General features: G+C 41.5%; 1 protein-coding gene across 2 annotated transcripts in view; it reads right to left on the bottom strand.

Moving 5' to 3' along the window:
• Window positions 1-3,385: 3,385 nt before the first annotated feature.
• LOC134223650 (major facilitator superfamily domain-containing protein 12-like) overlaps window positions 3,386-17,845 on the bottom strand; it is a 20,912-nt gene continuing 6,452 nt past the window's right edge. For both annotated transcript variants that reach the window (XM_062702841.1, XM_062702840.1), the window contains exons 2-5: window positions 5,292-6,120; window positions 4,885-5,201; window positions 3,711-4,172; window positions 3,386-3,639 (exon numbers count right to left, since the gene is read on the bottom strand). In XM_062702841.1, coding sequence (XP_062558825.1) covers window positions 3,495-3,639; window positions 3,711-4,172; window positions 4,885-5,201; window positions 5,292-6,035 — 1,668 coding nt within the window. In that variant the 5' untranslated portion in view covers window positions 6,036-6,120 and the 3' untranslated portion in view covers window positions 3,386-3,494. The remainder of the gene's footprint in view (window positions 3,640-3,710; window positions 4,173-4,884; window positions 5,202-5,291; window positions 6,121-17,845) is intronic.

Raw genomic sequence — 17,845 nt, 5'->3', positions numbered from 1 at the left:
AACCCTCAAGTAATAATGTTAGTTTGAGGCATCTGCTGCAAAAGATATTTTAGTTACTAGATAAAGATTGTCGCTTCGGTTCCCTTTGTTCTGCTGTCCGAAACATCTGTGGTACATACCTGTCAAATCGTATGGATTTTCCTTCTTTGACATTTAGCTCCCCTATCCTCGTTAGCAAAAGATGTTCCGGACAGCGACGACAGCGACAATCTTTATCTAGTAACTAAAATATCTTTTTCTGCTGCTCATTTAAATCTCTACAAATCATAGCGCATGCTCCATTATTTTTCATCTCCTTCCCACTAACCAATCTTTCGAAAAATCTAAATATCAATTGTATTGAATTTGGCGATTGCATTGCCAACAGATATGTAAATCTCGATATAACTTAAATACATCATAGTTGATATTATGTAGACAAGTTGAACCAAAGAAATAATATGAGGTAGGGGATAAAACGGGCAAGTGCCACTTCAAGCTAAATAGAAACAATTCGAATAAGCAGTCTACTTGATCTTAAGTGAAGTAACCACTTGAGGCAACCTTGTACATAGGACCAAAACAGGAAATAGAAAGAAACATTTCCTCTCCAAAAATAATCGATCCTATGTTATTGTAAGATGAAGATGATTTAAGCAAAAAGTTTGTGATCGACCCATAAGGGTGCAAAAACAATAGCCGGACTTTTGTTTAATCATTTTCAAATTTTCCGATGCAACTGATGTTATGCGTGAGTAATCAGTGTTGATTGTACGTTCTGGGTAGCTTTCGCTGCTAAAAATATAATAAACTTGTGAAATAAGAGCTGAAAATCTAATGTTTTGTTTTGAATCGATTAATGTTTACCTTTCTGTAATAGGCACTTATCAAATGCTACGAGAGATTTTTCATTTTTCACGTTTCCCACGCTAGTTAAGGACAAAAGTGAGTGAAAAAATGAACTGCCATGGAACTGTCGCTTCTGTATCAGTTTATAATTTCATTTTTGAACATATCAAGAAAGGTCATTTATCACTGGTAGGTGAATTTGCACCTGAAAAAAATGTTCGAAAATCGATTGTTACTAGCTTTTTGCATCATAAAAGCAAAACCTACCAGAAAACGCCGAAATATAATTTTGGCCAGGATTTTGGTCCAGTTACCCCTTAGTGCGCTGTCTCGTCCAAAATATTTGCTCAGGGTTCTTTAAAACTTCGGATAACCCTACTTCTGCAAAATATTCACGAATCTCGGTGAACCATGATCTTATTCGTGGTTCAGAGACGGCAGCACGGTGCTTTGGTAGCGGACTCGGTACTCGCCGCGAAATCTCCGGATGACGTTTGAGGAACAGCCTGATCCATTTACGACCGGGAATGCCGTTTTTGAATGGGTTGGGCTGCGACGTCGTTTTGATATGATGTGCCACACACGATGCTAATCTATTTGTGTTTACCGGAAATCCTTTTTTGGCATTGTCCAGCAGCCACTTTACAATCCGTTGTTCGACGTCAGCTGAGAAAACAGTGTTTTTTCCCGGGCTGAGGTTAGAATACTTGCCCATTATCTTATCGCGCAGTGTGGTATTCGGAATTCCGTTCATCCTGGCCGCTTCACGTATAGAACTTCCGGATTTCACCATTCTCACGGCTTCTTCTACCTTTTCTCGATGATACACCATGTTTTTACGGATGCTTTTTTTGTGATCCATCTTCCAAACCTACAGAACGGAATTGGGAACGGAAATAATTTATTGTATCCTTATTCCGGTCAATTCAAATATCACGTTTTATCATCTCAAATCGAGAAAATTTAGTCAATAAAATTTTAAATCACTATAATATTACCTTGTATGTCACATAAAGCTGCTGTGTTTGATATTTAGCACGATTTTCCAGCTGTAAACACTTAAATTTTGTGACAGTCGTTCTTAGCCAGTGAATTAACGAAAACAGTCAAAATGGCGGCTGCATAGAAGACCAACAAAATATGCTTATTTTCACATTGTTAAACGCTATAAATGTCTTAATATTGTGTTTCATTTCACGCAAACATAACTATAAAAAAAATACAAAGCTAATATGCAGTTATTTTAAGTCATATAAATATAGTTAGGGTATGATGGGGCAAGATGGGTCGCCTAAGGCGAACCCTGAATATCTCAAAACAGAAACATTTTATTTCAACTTTTCAACATGGATCTATAAAAATAGCTCATAATCTGTAAGCCAGGGTTATGAAATAACAAAAACTCCACTTTTCATTCCATTTCGAATCATTAAAGTAGAAGTCTTTTTTTCTGCCAATCAAAAAATGGCGGGGTAAGATGGGTCAAACAGCGGGGCAAGATAAGTCACCTTTAAATACTGCAATTAATATTGTTTTTATTCTCAATATTGAATTACACACAGATAGATAGCTTTATTGCCAATGATTGTATTGAATAAAAAATAAGTTTTAAGCCATGGATGAAGAAATGCTCTACATTTAAAAATGTCTGCAAATTCTTATGAAAACAAGCCGTCTAAGTATAGCTTTCTTAAAAACAAAAAATAGACATTTTCAATCAACAAATTAACATCATTATGTCAAAAGTACCCTTAAAATGATTAAACCAGCAGTGGAAAATATGTTTTGAATACGAACTATGCCCTTCAGTATGTGCTGACCCATCTTGCCCCATTTGTAAGTTCACGTTAGAATGTCTAATTTTCGATCAAGTTTATTTATTTCAACGCAGTTAGTATACCATCACCTACATTACTTATAATACGTTCACTATGTTACTAAAAATGTTTCAATTTCACATTGCTCGACGAGATTACACGTTTTATAGATAGTGTGTTTCGCATAAGAAACAATGCTGAAAAATATTTTACCTTGCCATACTCTACCAAAATAAAATTTTATCATCAAATCGAGTGATAATAAAGTAGAACCAAATTATTCCTCCTACAAAGGCATAATCTCCACATTAAAATGTACACGATGCTCAAAAACGGCCCTGACCCATCTTACCCCGTGACCCATCTTGCCCCGCCTAACCCTATTTGTTATTTTGTTTTGTGTGAACGGAATTAGGAGCTGATTGGAATAAGGGCACAGCACGGTACACCCGGTTCTTTTTTTTACACGGGTGGGTTTTAGTTGATTACGACCTTCAGCGTTGAAGAAACTATGAGTTAACCCCATGAAAAAATTCACAAAAAATCAAAGAAAATTCAGGTGGTATTTAAAAAGCTGTGAAAAATCAGGTTTACCGGTAAATTAAAGAATACCAACCGTGTAAAAAAAAATATTGGGTGTAAACAAAATATTTATAAAAAATCATGTTGTGCATTGTATTTGAATAGCCTGTCGGTTGAACATCTTTCGTTTTCTTTTATAGTAACAATAATATTCAACATTTTATTTAAAATATTGGAATGTTTTTTTTTATTATTATTTAACATTTAATATCATACAATTTTATTAAAATATCGTTTATCTAAATAATACGGTTTCGGAAACAAAAACTATCGCCTTTGCTGCCGTCTATTCCTGGGAGCAGTGCAAGCCAGTGTTGCCAGCGTTATGCAGCCAAGTCCGGCTGCCGTTCCGCATGCATAGGCCAGCACACTTCGGTAGTAATCTGGGCAGTCGCTTCGGTCGGTGCATTTCCTACAAAGAGGTGAATTAATGAAATTAAAACCGTGACACAGAATTCTTCCGCTGATAGAGGTTATACTCACATGGACTCAATGACGACCACCACTATGCCGGTTATGAGCTTATCCGTGAACGTGACGGCGGAGTAGATGAAGCCACCCTGATCGGCATGTTTGCCGATCATGTCCGCCGTGATGCACAGACTGCTGATCATGGTGATGGAACTGCCCGCACCAAATAGCGACGCAATGACGAGCAGTTCGAACGTGGTGAATGTGGACGCACTAGAACTTAAGGCGATCCACGTGCACACGCCAACGCTGACGGTCGATCCAACCAGGTAGATCAGGCTATTACCAACGTATTTGTTGGCGTATTTCAGCACCATAGAAGCGATAAACGATGCCAGGAACGACACCAGCGGAACGGTGGCCAGGTGCTCTACACTGGCATTCTGGATAGGGTCAGGTTGGAAGGATCGCTCGTCCAACCAGAGCGGCATGTAGACTAGGGAGGTTGTCATGAAGAGGCGTGAGAAGACATAGCTGCAAATAAAGTGTTAGGATAATCAAATTACAGACTACTAAGCTACTTGGCATGATTTAACAATTGATTCATTTGTTGGCACGAATCACGACTGTACATTGAAACATTATACAGCACGTAATCCGACAAAAATAGGCGAAAAACTAATTAAACTAAAAACGCTTTAAAATAGGTTTACAATGTTTTTACAATTTATTGATTAAAATCTTTTAAGTAGCGAATAACGATTGTGATTAGTAATTAATACCCATGATATGATAATTGATTCAACCAGCTATGTCGATAAAATTTTGAATTCAAAAGAAATCCTAGCGAAAGTGGTCAAAAGGAGACTACCATTAAACTACCAGATTGCTTTTTATTATTCACCTGTCATAAGACGAGTTTAAACAATCCCATTGAATTCCACCACTTAATTGTATCCTGACAGATACGTATTTCGACCTCAACAGTAAGGCCGTCTTCAGTGTCTCGTACTTGACTCGACTCGGAAGTCGAGTCAAGTACGAGACACTGAAGACGGCCTTACTGTTGAGGTCGAAATACGTATCTGTCAGGATACAATTAAGTGGTGGAATTCAATGGGATTGTTTAAACTCGTCTTATGACAGGTGAAAACATTCCACTAAAAAGCTCAAAATAATTTTCTTATTTTTATTATTATTAAATTGTTACTTGTCTGTGATTGAAATGGTGCGTGATAATACTCACAGCAGCGCGTTCTGATACAGCAGGGGAGACTTGAAGAAGTTTTTCTTTGGTCGTCGAAGCACTACATTCTCCTCGGCACCGTGAACAACTCCGTTGGTCGTCGACGATGACCCGGCCACACCTTCAGCCCTCGCCTCGGTTGTCTGATCCAGAAGGGACTGCTTTTCCGGGTCCCGCGCAACATTCTTCTTGCCCTCCTTAATGACATTATGCTGCAACGCGGTGTGCCTCCGATGCTCGTAACCGCTAAATGTGAGCGAAAAGTTGAACAGCACGGACATGGAAACCCCCACCAGGGTTAGTATTAATGAGATATCCTGTTTCAAACAAAACGAACCGAGTTAGTGCATTCTTGCATGTCGAGATAGCAACAAAAGGAGGAGAAGAGCCCTAAAAAGTGAACGTACACGAAATCGATAGGCGTCGCCGGGCCCTATCTGTGTGTCAGCACTCGTACGACTTCGGAGCACCGCCCATGTGACGATGTACACCACCACGTTGGAAATGATAGACACCGAGTAGCGCACCGCAGTGAGATCCGCGCGGTCCTTCTGCGAACGGGATAATTCCGGAATCATGGCCAGGTGGGTAATTTGCACGATTGGCCACCCGAACTGGAACAGCAATATCACAATGATGAAGTACACGATCTCCCACCAGTGCGGAGCCACGTCGCACCACGGACACAGCGAAAATATCATTGGAAAGGTCAGAAACACGATGAACGTGCCGGCAATGTGCCACTGTCGCTTGGTGCCATACTTATCGGTGAGAAATCCTACGATCGGCGTAGCAATGGCATCGCCAACTTGTCCCAGCATGACCAAGGAACCTGCCTCGGGTGCTGGCATTCCAAGGGCACCTTGCATAAACAGCAGCGTGTAGCTGAACCAAACGCCCGCGCAGAGATCATTGTACACGTGCCCCAGGCCGAAGCCAATCTTCTCCACTATCCTAAGGGTGGAACGTCGTTCCATCTGAGCGGATTGGTCAGGCGGTATCGGGGGCCCACCGTTCGCCAATTCGCCCCCGGTGGTTGTGTTTTGTGTCGTTTCTGTGACTATTTCGTCTGTTGCACCATAGCTGCGATTGGCACCGGTTCCATTACATGCGGGTTTTTTCTTACTAACTAGGGTGGCGTCTTCGGTCATTTTCTTAAAATGAACCAATCACAAACGGGATGATTCGTTCGCATTTGAAGTACGTATGGAGGGAGATTCCGAAAAGCGGGCGAAGCTGAAATGAAAATAGCAAAACCCATACATTAGAACTAAGCATTTTTGTATAATAATCTCCTAACTGTGGTTATAATCTACTAATACTGATGTTTCCAGCATGGATTTACCTTTAAGGTGTGCAGCCTAGCTCTGAGATATGGTAAGTGGTAGAGTAACATACGCTCGTTACTGTCCCTGGTTAATTTATAAATTTTATAAAGTCGTCTTACTATTTAAGTTCCAGATCAAGTAATAAGTTGTCGCTCCATTTTGATATTAGATGGACTGGACCCGTCAGATCATTACCAAGGACCATTTTTTTTTTATTTTCACCGGGTTATTGTCGGGAATTCAGGTTACATGCCCGACTCCTCAGATGTTCAATTATCATTTTTTTTCTTAACGTTCCCATTTTTTCACTTCCTACTTTTTATTGTGGAAAGTGAGAAATGAGAAATGCGATCTCTCATTTATTATTTATCACCTGAACCGTTGCTAGAAAAAGTGGTGCATAATGGAATGTACATTGTACACACGGTGATGTTTTTCGTCGCCAACGACAACTGAAAAATTGTTATTTTTTCGCCAACAATAGGAACTAAGACCCTAGTATCAAGATTCACTATTTTTAAATTCCGTATTTGAATACATTTTAACTTTTGAATGTTTTATTTCAGACTTTTCAATGTGACGCTATTCGAATCATAAATAATTAGCATGCTCGCCTTTGAAGTAAAGGGCCGAAGTTCTTTTTGACGTAGGACTTACGTCTCTCTTTACTATATCGGGTGTCATTTCAAAATATTCAAATCGACCGCGTTACGCTGTGTTGAAAGATTTTAAACGTTAATAGCGTTCGTCTCAGTGGACGAATTTCTGCGGTAAGCCCCTCAATCGACAGATTTCAAGTATGCCTTTCATGTCCATGCTTGATAAGACCCGAACAACTTGTTTCAAAAGGCATGAAACTGTTTTCAATGAAAAACATTGAGATCAAGGGAACCTATAAATATGGGTACCGCATAATTCTTGCATCATTCCATTACCACGTTCTGATTGGTGCAGACACCAGCGAATGAGCAGCCGCTGGGTCTGCCGAGTAGCCATAAAATAGCGCAACGCGATTTTTTCTTTTCATTCTGACCGGGACAAGCGAAGCAACCGCATCATCGATTGAACAGCACTCACAACTTTTAGCAGGGAATGAAGTCATCGAAGCCACCATCATCAGCCGAAACCTAGCCAGTACAGCAGCAGTCCACCCTACAGACCCGACAAAGCAGCAATGCTGAGCAGATACCGGCAGCAGCAGCAGAGTCGAGCCGAGACCGGCCGGCATCGGTGATGAGCCGAGACAGGCTGAAGAAAAGCCACATGATGCAGCATGTTTGTCCAAAAAACAAACGGTTCTTCAGAGAGCCAATGATAGAGATCAATATCAAAGCTTTCAATTCCCTTCGGGATAGAAATTGCAGGGTTGTTACGGAGATCCTAAAATATTTTTCGCGCCAAATCCGCGCCGACTAAAATCAAATCCATTCTGCGCCAAATCCGCGCGACCCAAAACTAAATTCTAAGCAAATACACGTTAAATATCAATGCATTGATCAATGCAATATTGGCATTGATAAAAAAATATGCAGAAAAACATTCGAAAAACAAAACAAAAAACAAGTCGAGTCAAGTACGAGACACTGAAGACGACCACACAGTTGTGGTCGAAATACGTATCTGCAAAGATAACGAAAATTAACTGGTGGAATTAAATGGAGAGTACTTAATTCGTCTTAGACGGTTGAATAAATTCCACTAAAAGAGCTTTATATATTTTTCAGAAAAACATTGTTTGATACTGACCGCACACAAAGCGAACATGACTGAATGATCGTCCCATGTTATGAATTCTAAATCTTATCACCCCAAATCCCATGTCCGGGTGTTTCCTTCCTTCTACTACTAACAATGTTGTCTCAGAAAAGAACACCCTACTTCCCACCTGAACTATGCAATTCTAAGCTCGCTTGCCCGGCTTATTGGCCTGTATCAAGCGAAAAGTCCCGTTAAGAAATAGACGCCAGCAGCGAGCAACAAGCGTAAAAAAGAAGAAGCCCTTCTCGAACGCGTTGATGATGATGACGCTTTGGCTGACAAAGAAGCGGGATACAAGGCACTAGCTGATTGGCCCACCAATTGGGAAGCAGAGAAGATTCAAAATTAAGTAGTATAAAAGAAAAGTGCATTCGCTCGCAGAGCATTCAGTCTTTTTTATACCATCACTAAAAATTTGCTGTTATTTGAAAAGATCGTTTTCTTACTTTTTGCACTTAGCCGAAGCAAACAGCCTTTTTCAATGCTCTAAGAGTTAAAAAATAATGCTCTCCTTCAGTCGCTATCGCACGGATTAGAAGGCTCTTCAGTGGAAGGGCTGAGATACATTCTACATCCCCTGCTGAGCCAACTTGTGGTTTATTTCAGGCAGTCCTTCAGTGGGAAGGTTGCCACTGTCGAGGCTAATATTTCGTGACCGGACCGATACTTCCTGATTTTTTTTTTGATGTTTTTTGTTCGAGGTAGATTGGATTTCTGTGTCGGTTTGATGAGCAGATTTTGCCAATGAATGGTATGCAACGCCGATTATTTATCCAAAATAGTTGATGTGAGAAATTTGGACATATTATGTATCTTAAAGGCATGGTCAAGTCAAGTCCTACGTCCACTTAGCGGTTATGTCACAGACATTACCCACTGTTCGTTTTTGTATTCGGACTCACTAAGGGCCGTTTTCTTCACCTTCCTGAATATGACAGGATTGACTGAATTCTGATGATGCTGTCAGATGATTTTTTTCGTAAATTTGTATTGGCATGCGTAAAAAATCTGTATTGACTGTAATTGTGCAGCACTCTACACGAGAAGGCCTCGTACTGTGCCTCGATGAGACCGATGATTTTCTTAGGAATCCCCTTGCGTCTCAGAGCGCCCCACATATTGTCGTGGTAGAGATGGTCGAAAGCTTTTCGTAGTCAATGAATACCAAGTGAAGGGACTCTTGGAATTCGTTGACCTGCTCCAGAATAATGCGGAGCGTGACAATATGGTCCACACAGGATCTTCCGGCACGGATTCCGGCTTGCTGCCGCTGGAGAGTCGCATCAATCTTCTCCTGAATCCGGGCTAGGATGATTTTGCACAGAACTTTGAGAACGGTACACAGCAACATAATGCCTCGCCAGTTATCGCATACAGTCAGGTCACCCTTTTTGGGCACCTTCACTAAGATACCTTGCATCCAGTCGACCGGGAAAGTTGCGGTGTCCCAGATATTACGAAATAAACGATGCAGTAGTTGAGCGGATGTCATGGGGTCAGCTTTGAGCATCTCGGCTGATATGCGGTCGACCCCTGGGGCTTTATTCGATTTCATGCTTTGGATGTCTGTTTGAATCTCTAGCAGTGATGGAGCTTCGGTATTGACGATGACGCGTGTTATACGTCGGATCCTAGGCACATCATGCCAAAGGGGGGATGGCCTGGTTGGCACTTGAAAAAGTTGTTCGAAGTGCTCGAACCAGCGTTTCAGCTGGTCAGCTGGGTCGGTCAATAACTGATCATTCGCGTCTTTCACAGGCATCGTTGCATTCATCTTCACCCCGCTTAAGCGTCGTGAGATATCGTAGAGGAGGCGAATAACCCCAGTTGCGGCGGCTCTCTCTCCTTCGTCGGCCAGAGAGTCTGCCCACGCTCGCTTGTCCCGTCGACATGAGCGTTTTACTTCCTTCTCAAGAGCCGCGTATCGTTAACGGGCTACGACTTTGGCTCCTCTGGTTTTCGATTGCTCTATCACGGGTTTGGCTTCTCTTCGCTCCTCTATCCTTCTCCAGGTCTCATTTGTGATCCATTCTCTGGGTGCGTAGTTCGCCCAGATTGTTCTCGCTGGTGGTGATGAAGGAATTCTTGATGGCGGTACATTGGTCTTCTACGCTGCCACCTTCCGGAATATCTGCAGCACGCGTCTCCAGTTCTTCAACGAAGGACCGTTTCACCAAGGCATCTTCCAGTCGGCGTGTGTTGAACCGTCGTCCAACTCTTTCCTCCTGCCGATGAATCCGCGCAATGCGTAGGCGTATTTCGCCGATGAGGAGGTGATGATCAGACGCGATATCGGCACTATGTTTATTCCGTACATCAAGAAGGCTCCGTTTCCATTTTCGGCTGATGCAGATGTGGTCGATTTGATTTTCTGTAAAGCCGTCACGGAAGACCCACGAGACCTTGTGAACCGGTCGATGAGGGAAGAGCGATCCCCCGATCACCATGTCGTTATTACCACAAAATTCTACGAACAGCTCTCCGTTTTCGATCATTTCTCCGAGACCATGGCGTCCCATAATGCGCTCATAGTTCGAGTTGTCGGATCCGATCTTCGCATTGAAGTCGCCCAAACAGATCTTGATATCACCCTTCGGAATTCTATCTACGACGGCATTGAGTTGACTGTAGAAGTTCTCTTTGTCTTGCAGATCGGCAGCATCGGTTAGCGCATAACATTCGATTATAGTAAGGTTTCGGACCCGTGTTCTAAATCTGGCAACAATTATCCTTTCACTTAAAGGTTCCCACTTCATAAGCGCAGAGTGGACCTGAGCGTTTAGTAGGAAGCCAACTCCGCGATGCCGGGGAGCGTGTTCACCTCGTAAACCAGAGTATAGCAGAACTTGTCCCGACGGCGTTCTGTGTTCTCCAAAGTTTGGCCAACGGACTTCACTCAGTCCCACGATTTCAAGCTTCATGCGGCGTGCCTCATTGGCAAGTTGTGCCAATTTACCCTGCTGGGCTAGGGTTAAAACGTTCCATGTTCCTATTCGTGTCCGTTATTTCGCGCTAAGAGTCGTCGCCGTAAAATCAGTCCGTATTCTTTCATTATCGGATTCTCGAACAAATTGATGTTTCGGTAACAGTAGTTTGTTGGCCCAAGGTTCCCTATCTATCGGGATGGGGCTGCCATCTTAGGTATAGCTTCCGGGGAATAGCATTTCATACTCAGCCGCTGCGCTGGATGCCAGAACAGACGCTGTTGGAGCCGCACCTCCTTGGTGGACAGACGCTCGATCAGTCGGGTCAAATTTGTTTAAAGTCCCACCCAACACCAGGACTAAGCTAGTGCGCTTTGAGCGGCACACGGTCGCTTTGATAGGGCCTGCTTGGGGACACATGCAGCTTTTTATAGAAGTTCAACAAGTTCAATTGTCATCGGAAGACCCGTGGAAGCGTGAGTATTGGAACTTGTGAGGACCAGAGCTATATTAGGCGCCCCTTCCCGGATGTCAACTCACCATTTCGCAGCCCATGTCGTATCGGCATAATGTTTTAATCGGTTGCAACTGCTCAATTAATAATATTGCTTTTTAAAGTCATTGAGCACAATTTGCTTGTTTATAAATTAACTGCCAACTCATGCCCTAAAGGATGCCTTTCCAACAGGCAACATGCTACACGCAGATGAAATTACTCTTATGCTCTCTGTTTACTCACATTCGCCATGCGCTGAAGGTTGTCTCTCCAGCGGGCGGCATACTAAACATGGAGACAGCTATCTCTTATTCTCTCTGTTTGATTTGCCCTAGTTCTTTGCAACAAAGAATCTTCCGGATACTTGACCACCTCGTTCCAATTCGATGAACACTTCAACTCGTACAAATTTTCTCGTACCTCACCAATAGCCACTACCTTCTTGTACGGATCGACGATGCTGCACCTCGATGATCCAAACTCAACCTTCAATCCTTTCCTCAGCAGTGTTTGGACCGATAAAACTCCAATGTACAGACTCGGTATGTACAACACCTCTTTGATCCAGATCGTAGTCAGTTTTCCATTGCCGTCAATGCACCTCACAGACCCTTCGCCGATACCGACAGACTTCACCACAGAGCCATCAGCCAACACTACTTCAGTCTTCATGGTCTCATTCAGTTTTCGGACGAACTGCTTATCATTGGTCATGTGACACGAACAGCCACTGTCAATTAACCAACGCCCTTTTTGCTGATGTTGCTTGGCCAAAAAACAAACCGGGTTGTCATTTTCTTTTGCTTGCTTTGCTTCGACGGCACCTCCATTGTCCACGCTTTGCATCTTTAGGAACAGACGACAATTCCACTTGAAATGTCCTGGCTTTCCACAATAAAAACAAATTTTCTCCTCCTGTCGCTTCGTATATGTCCTCAACGCTTTTTCACCGTTCTCAAAACTTGAACTCGCTTGTCGTTCCGTTCTCCGTTGCCACTCGTCGAGTAACTTCTGCTTCACGATCTCCATCGTCAGATCTTCATCTTTCCGGCTTTCTAAAGCTGTCACTAATCCGTCACATGAATCAGGTATACTCCGGTGCACCATTGCTATTTTTAAAGACGGCTCTAGCTGCTGACCCGCGCATTGTAGACGATCGAAGAGTTCTTCAAGCTCGAACAGATGTTTCTCCATTTCGGGTCCTTCGACACGTTTTTCTCCTAGATTGAGGTTACAAATCCGTTTCAGGAGCGACACGCGTGATGTCATACTTGTCTTCTCATGATACGCCTTCAACTTGTTCCAAGCCTCCTGCGCCGTGTCTGCTTCCCTCACCAAGTTCATCTGGCTATCTTCTATATATTGTCAGCGCCTTCTGACTTGCCTTCCTCCATGATGTTGTGACAGGATCCGGCTTTGGATCTACCACCACAAACCACAACAACATCTGCATACGGATTTTCCATGTCGAATAATTGCTGTTGTTCAACAGCGGAAACGAAACTTTCTCGGCCATTTCTCACTTTTCTTCAATCTTGGGTCACTTTACCTCCTGGTGCGTTTCGTACCGTTCTCCCCTCGCACCGAAAACCAACAGCACACAAAGTCAATCACACTTCGCGTCTGTTTACTTTCTACAAATTTCTTCCTGACTGGGCTTCAGCTATCAGTCGGCCAACTCTTCCGTTCTCACGACGACTGCACTACACAGGCAACTCCGCGTTCCGAACGGGTACCGCAACGAGCAAACCAACCAACGCACCGCGAAAAAACAAAGCAACGCCAGCGAACAAGACAATGTCTTTTTCACCTGGACGCTTCGTTTTCGCCTGCACAAAATACTTTTCTTCCGCACTATAAACTCCCTTCTGCTGGGCCCATAACCTGTTGGAATCTTGCCGATATAAATACGACGGAACAGGAACAGTGGAATGTCCAACGAGACCGGGGGAAACCGAAACGGAGTTGCAGAAATAAAAGATACAATTCAACACGAAATACATAATGCCGCAATTTTTTCGAAACGAATCCAAAAACTTACGAATCGAGTGATTCGATTCGAGATGCGCAATGTCACCCCTGGTTTATAATCGTCTCGATCAAACCATTATCGTTCTACGCAAAACTACGAGTCTTCCATGAATTATTTCATCCCTTAGTCACTGTTTTTAGAACCAGGGGAACCCTGTTCACATCGATCACATGATGGGACCCATAATTTTTTTTTGCCACAAAGTGCCTTATCGTTATTATTAATGTCCTTAAGCGTATGTCCATTGAGATTTGTAATTATACTTCCCAATATATCACCAAGGCAGTTAGAAAATCCAGCGAACCAAGTTTGGATCGAGGTTTAAATCGCATATTCTGTAAAAGTAAATGTGAATACTTCATAAAAAGCTTCAAGATCAGAATATCTGAAATAAATTAGTAATCAGTACACGCTAAAATGAACTACTCAAAATTGAGTCGAATCCGACTCATTTTCATTAAAACCGGGACAACTCAAAATTTGAGTAATATATACTACTTCAATAAAATAATGATTTCGCGAAAGTTAAGCTTGGCCTTCCATCAATTTTTAATACGACAGATGCGAATCAAGTTTATCTATCTATCTAAGTGCATTTTACGACAAACAGACTCCTAGTTTAAGGGCAATCATCATTTTATTGAAGTAGTATCTTTTACTCAAATTTTGAGTTGTCCCGTTTTTAATGAAAATGAGTCGGATTCGACTCAATTTTGAGTAGTTCATTTTTAGCGTGTAATATCTAAAATAGAATAATTATCAAAAGTTTTTTTTATGTTTTTATTATCGAGACTTTCTGCCCAAGGCTGGCTCGTCTCGTGATTATCAAAAGTTTTGAGCTCCTGTTTTCTGGTTGATGAAAAACAAACATGGCTTTGTTTTGAGATATTTTTTTCGAGATAACACCAGATCTCAACGTTTCATGCATTTCTAAGACATCTGGCATAAAAAAATCTCGATTTCAATTTTCCCTGTCACCCCCTTGGGAAATTTTCGTGTTTCGAAACAGTCAAACTTTGACCGCTTTTGTCAAACACTCAACGAAGTTCGATTGAGCTGAAAATTTGCATAGGGACTTTTTTCGAGGAGATGAAACTTTTGAGCAATACTCGCTTTTGATATTCGAAAAATCGATTTTCATTGGCACCCTAGTATAATGTATCTTATGTGGTTGGCAAGTACACTTTGCTCAGGAAGTCGATAATGTTAAGAACATTATTTTGAGCTTTTTAGTGGAATGTCTTCACTTGTCATAAGACGAGTTCGTACAGTCCCATTTAATTCCACCACTTAATTGTACCTTGACAGATACGTATTTCGACCTCAACAGTAAGGTCGTCTTCAGTGTCTCGTACTTGACTGGACTTGTTAATGTTTCCCGCCCGAAAACATCCTTGACCGGACCGAGAATCCAAATCGCCCTCTCCGGATTGACAATTCGACACCTTTTTTTCTGCAAGGCTTAATGGAGGCCCACGTTGTACAATGTGGTAAAAAAAACTCTTTCTCTAAACACTTGTTTGCAATTTGAAATTTCCCAATATGCATTACTTAGGGAGGTCCATCAAGATACGCCTTTCAAAAATGATCATTTGGTCGGGGTTTGCTGCCAATTCGCACCAAGCGCCAGTAATCGCCGAAATTTAAGCATAAGCTTACATGTAGCAGTTTTAATTAGGGTAAAATGCCCAATAGTGGACCCCCTAGTAGCGAAATTCTGCTCTTCCTGGCATAAGGAGTGGAAATTTTCAAAATATTAATTTTGCGTGATATCCGATATCAAGCTTTGCATCTCTTTTTTCCCGATACATACATAAAACACTCAAATACTCGACGTTATTTGTTGAAACTAACATTTTAAAGTCTGACTGAATTCGCCCTATAGTAGACCCCCTGGGGGTCCATAATAGGAAATTGCTTCCCTATAGTCGGCACTTCATTTGATTTTTATGTTCCGTTTCGGGACGTTCTTCTTCCCTATTATCCTATAATGGACACTCTCGTGTTTATTTTTTTATAGAATTGTAAAAAATAATCTAATTTTACTTTTCATAGCATTTCCAATGCATGTAATCAAATCATAGGACTGTAAGGTAGGTTCTCCCGATGGAATTTCATAGCAAAATGTTTACATTGTGCTGTAATAATGCAAAAATGGCTGGAGGGTCCACTATTGCGCACTTTACCCTATTCACATACCGTATCGAACTTTCCTCAACTCAACAGTCAGAGAATCCCAACCATTTTAAGCCTAAATTTCCCATCTTTACGCCATAGATCTATAAAATGTGCTAAAAGCTTGCAAGGTCATATTGTTTTACATTAAAATCAATAACAAACTGTTACTCAATATATATTGCTTTGGTTTCTCTATTATCTGTGCAATACATCTTTAACAGGTTTGTTTCTATTGGTAGGGTATTCGAAGCAACACAAAATTCATCTGTTTGAAACTCGGCCACAAGATTATATCATCCAAAGAAGTTATATTTTTCATGTTTTTTTAAACTTGATTTCATGAATTAACTAAAGGGTCATGAACGGCCGGAATCCATTCCAGCGCTTATTTACAGATTTCCTATCTTTATTTATTTTCTCGAACTACCGGCCGGAGTAGCATTTGCAGTACATAAAAGTCTTCTCTATTCAGTTCGGACCATGGCTGCACGTCGTCGGTAAACACAGTCTACGGAGGGTCCGCTAATCGTCTTCCATCAAGTGATCCAAGCGATCGATCCATCTTACTCGCCGCGCATCTAGCCTTCTTGTGTTCGTCGGATCGTTGTCGAGGACCATTTTCGCCGGTATACTTGGCCGTGCGGCCCATTGCAGTGAGAAAATCTTGTTAATCGGTTAACCCGTTCGTGAGTTATAATGCCTCAAAGGAAATGCAAAGTATTTTTTTTATTTTCGTTCTGTTAATCATTTAGTTGATTGCAGCGTCGCACTCTATATATCGATTTTATTCGAGCTTGATGGCTTGCTTCAGAACTCATGAAACCGTTGTATTTTGACAATTTTCCAACTTTCCCGTCAAATTAATCAAATCTGTTTTCCACCTCACTGAACATTCATCTCTGTCCGAAACAAAGAAATACGGTACCAATTTCGTCGCTTCTTTTTGCTAACAGTCGTGCTCACTGCTGAATAAAACCACAAAAATTATAAACCAATCATTGGTTTTCGTGAGATGAATATGGGAGCTATGAGATGAAGTCCAGGAGAAGAGTGATGAACTCTGATTCCAATAAGAAAAATCATTTTGCTTCCATTTTGTTTCAACCAATTTTGAAAAAAAAAATTATCTCACTTCTCGATGAATCGATGAAAAATAAAAGGAGAATGGGCAAAAATGTATGGACTGTGGGCGGTGTGTTGGTGTATACAGATGACCCATACCTTGAAATATCTCGAAAAAAAAAGAAAAAGTGTCTATGGGGTCAAAGTTGTACATTCTGGGAGAAAAAAGTTATGAAGCAAATAAAATGTGGTTATTTACAGCTTTTGTATGGTTTTTCCAGTTCCCTCACATAAACCTAGATGGCTTTAAACGGTCCAGTCTTGGTTACCTGCCTCTAGTAGAGGGATGAGGGTTGTAAATATAAATCAAGCTGTTTAGCGAAGAGTTTCAACTTGCAATAATGTCACACTCGTTATAACTCTGTGCATCATCTGTCTAGACGATTTCAATGATTTTTCAACCAATTGAATTTGAGCAAACGAGTTTTTTTTTATGCGGCGCACTAGAAATGTATCCAGTCCAACGAATATTTCCCACTTTTACATATATTGAGTACATTATCGAGTACTTTTGAAAATCTTTATTTTAATGATTTTTTTTTTCTAATATAATAAGTTCATCACCTACATAATCGAGTAGCCACAACAAGGTCGTAACTCTGCCTTTGCACGCCGTTCTAATACTGCCGTTCCTACGATCTTTTCGTTGTATGTAAATATTACTATCTTACCATTTTTGGAAAAGCTCTGCTGTACTAAAATATATAATTTTCATGCAAGACATAGTATCGTACACTACAACCCATATTTCGTGGATGACATGAGCTGCTCCCGCAAATCAGGGTTAACAAGGCTACTTGAATGCAAGAGCAGACTCATTGGACAGACTCATAAAGTCACTACGACAATGACTGGTAGCCCAACGAAACCACCAGAGATGTGCCCAACAGAGCTAAGGACAATAATCGAAGGACTGTTTCCGCGCACATGAATCAATTGCCTGACCGCCTACATCGAATGACGAAGTTAACCCTACTATGGAAGAAGACCATGTTATGATGTAGGCGGCCAGGCAGTTGATTCATGGCGCGGAAACAGGCATTGCCATTTATCCCATCATTCGATCTTCTGAGCAAAGATACTGATGATATGCAGGCATATCGATCTTTGTTATCTATCTGCT

Source organism: Armigeres subalbatus, chromosome 3 (assembly GCF_024139115.2).
Source record: "Armigeres subalbatus isolate Guangzhou_Male chromosome 3, GZ_Asu_2, whole genome shotgun sequence".
In the NCBI taxonomy this organism is placed as follows: domain Eukaryota; kingdom Metazoa; phylum Arthropoda; class Insecta; order Diptera; family Culicidae; genus Armigeres; species Armigeres subalbatus.
Note: the sequence above shows the minus strand (reverse complement) of the source record. Positions and strands in the feature narration are given on the sequence as shown.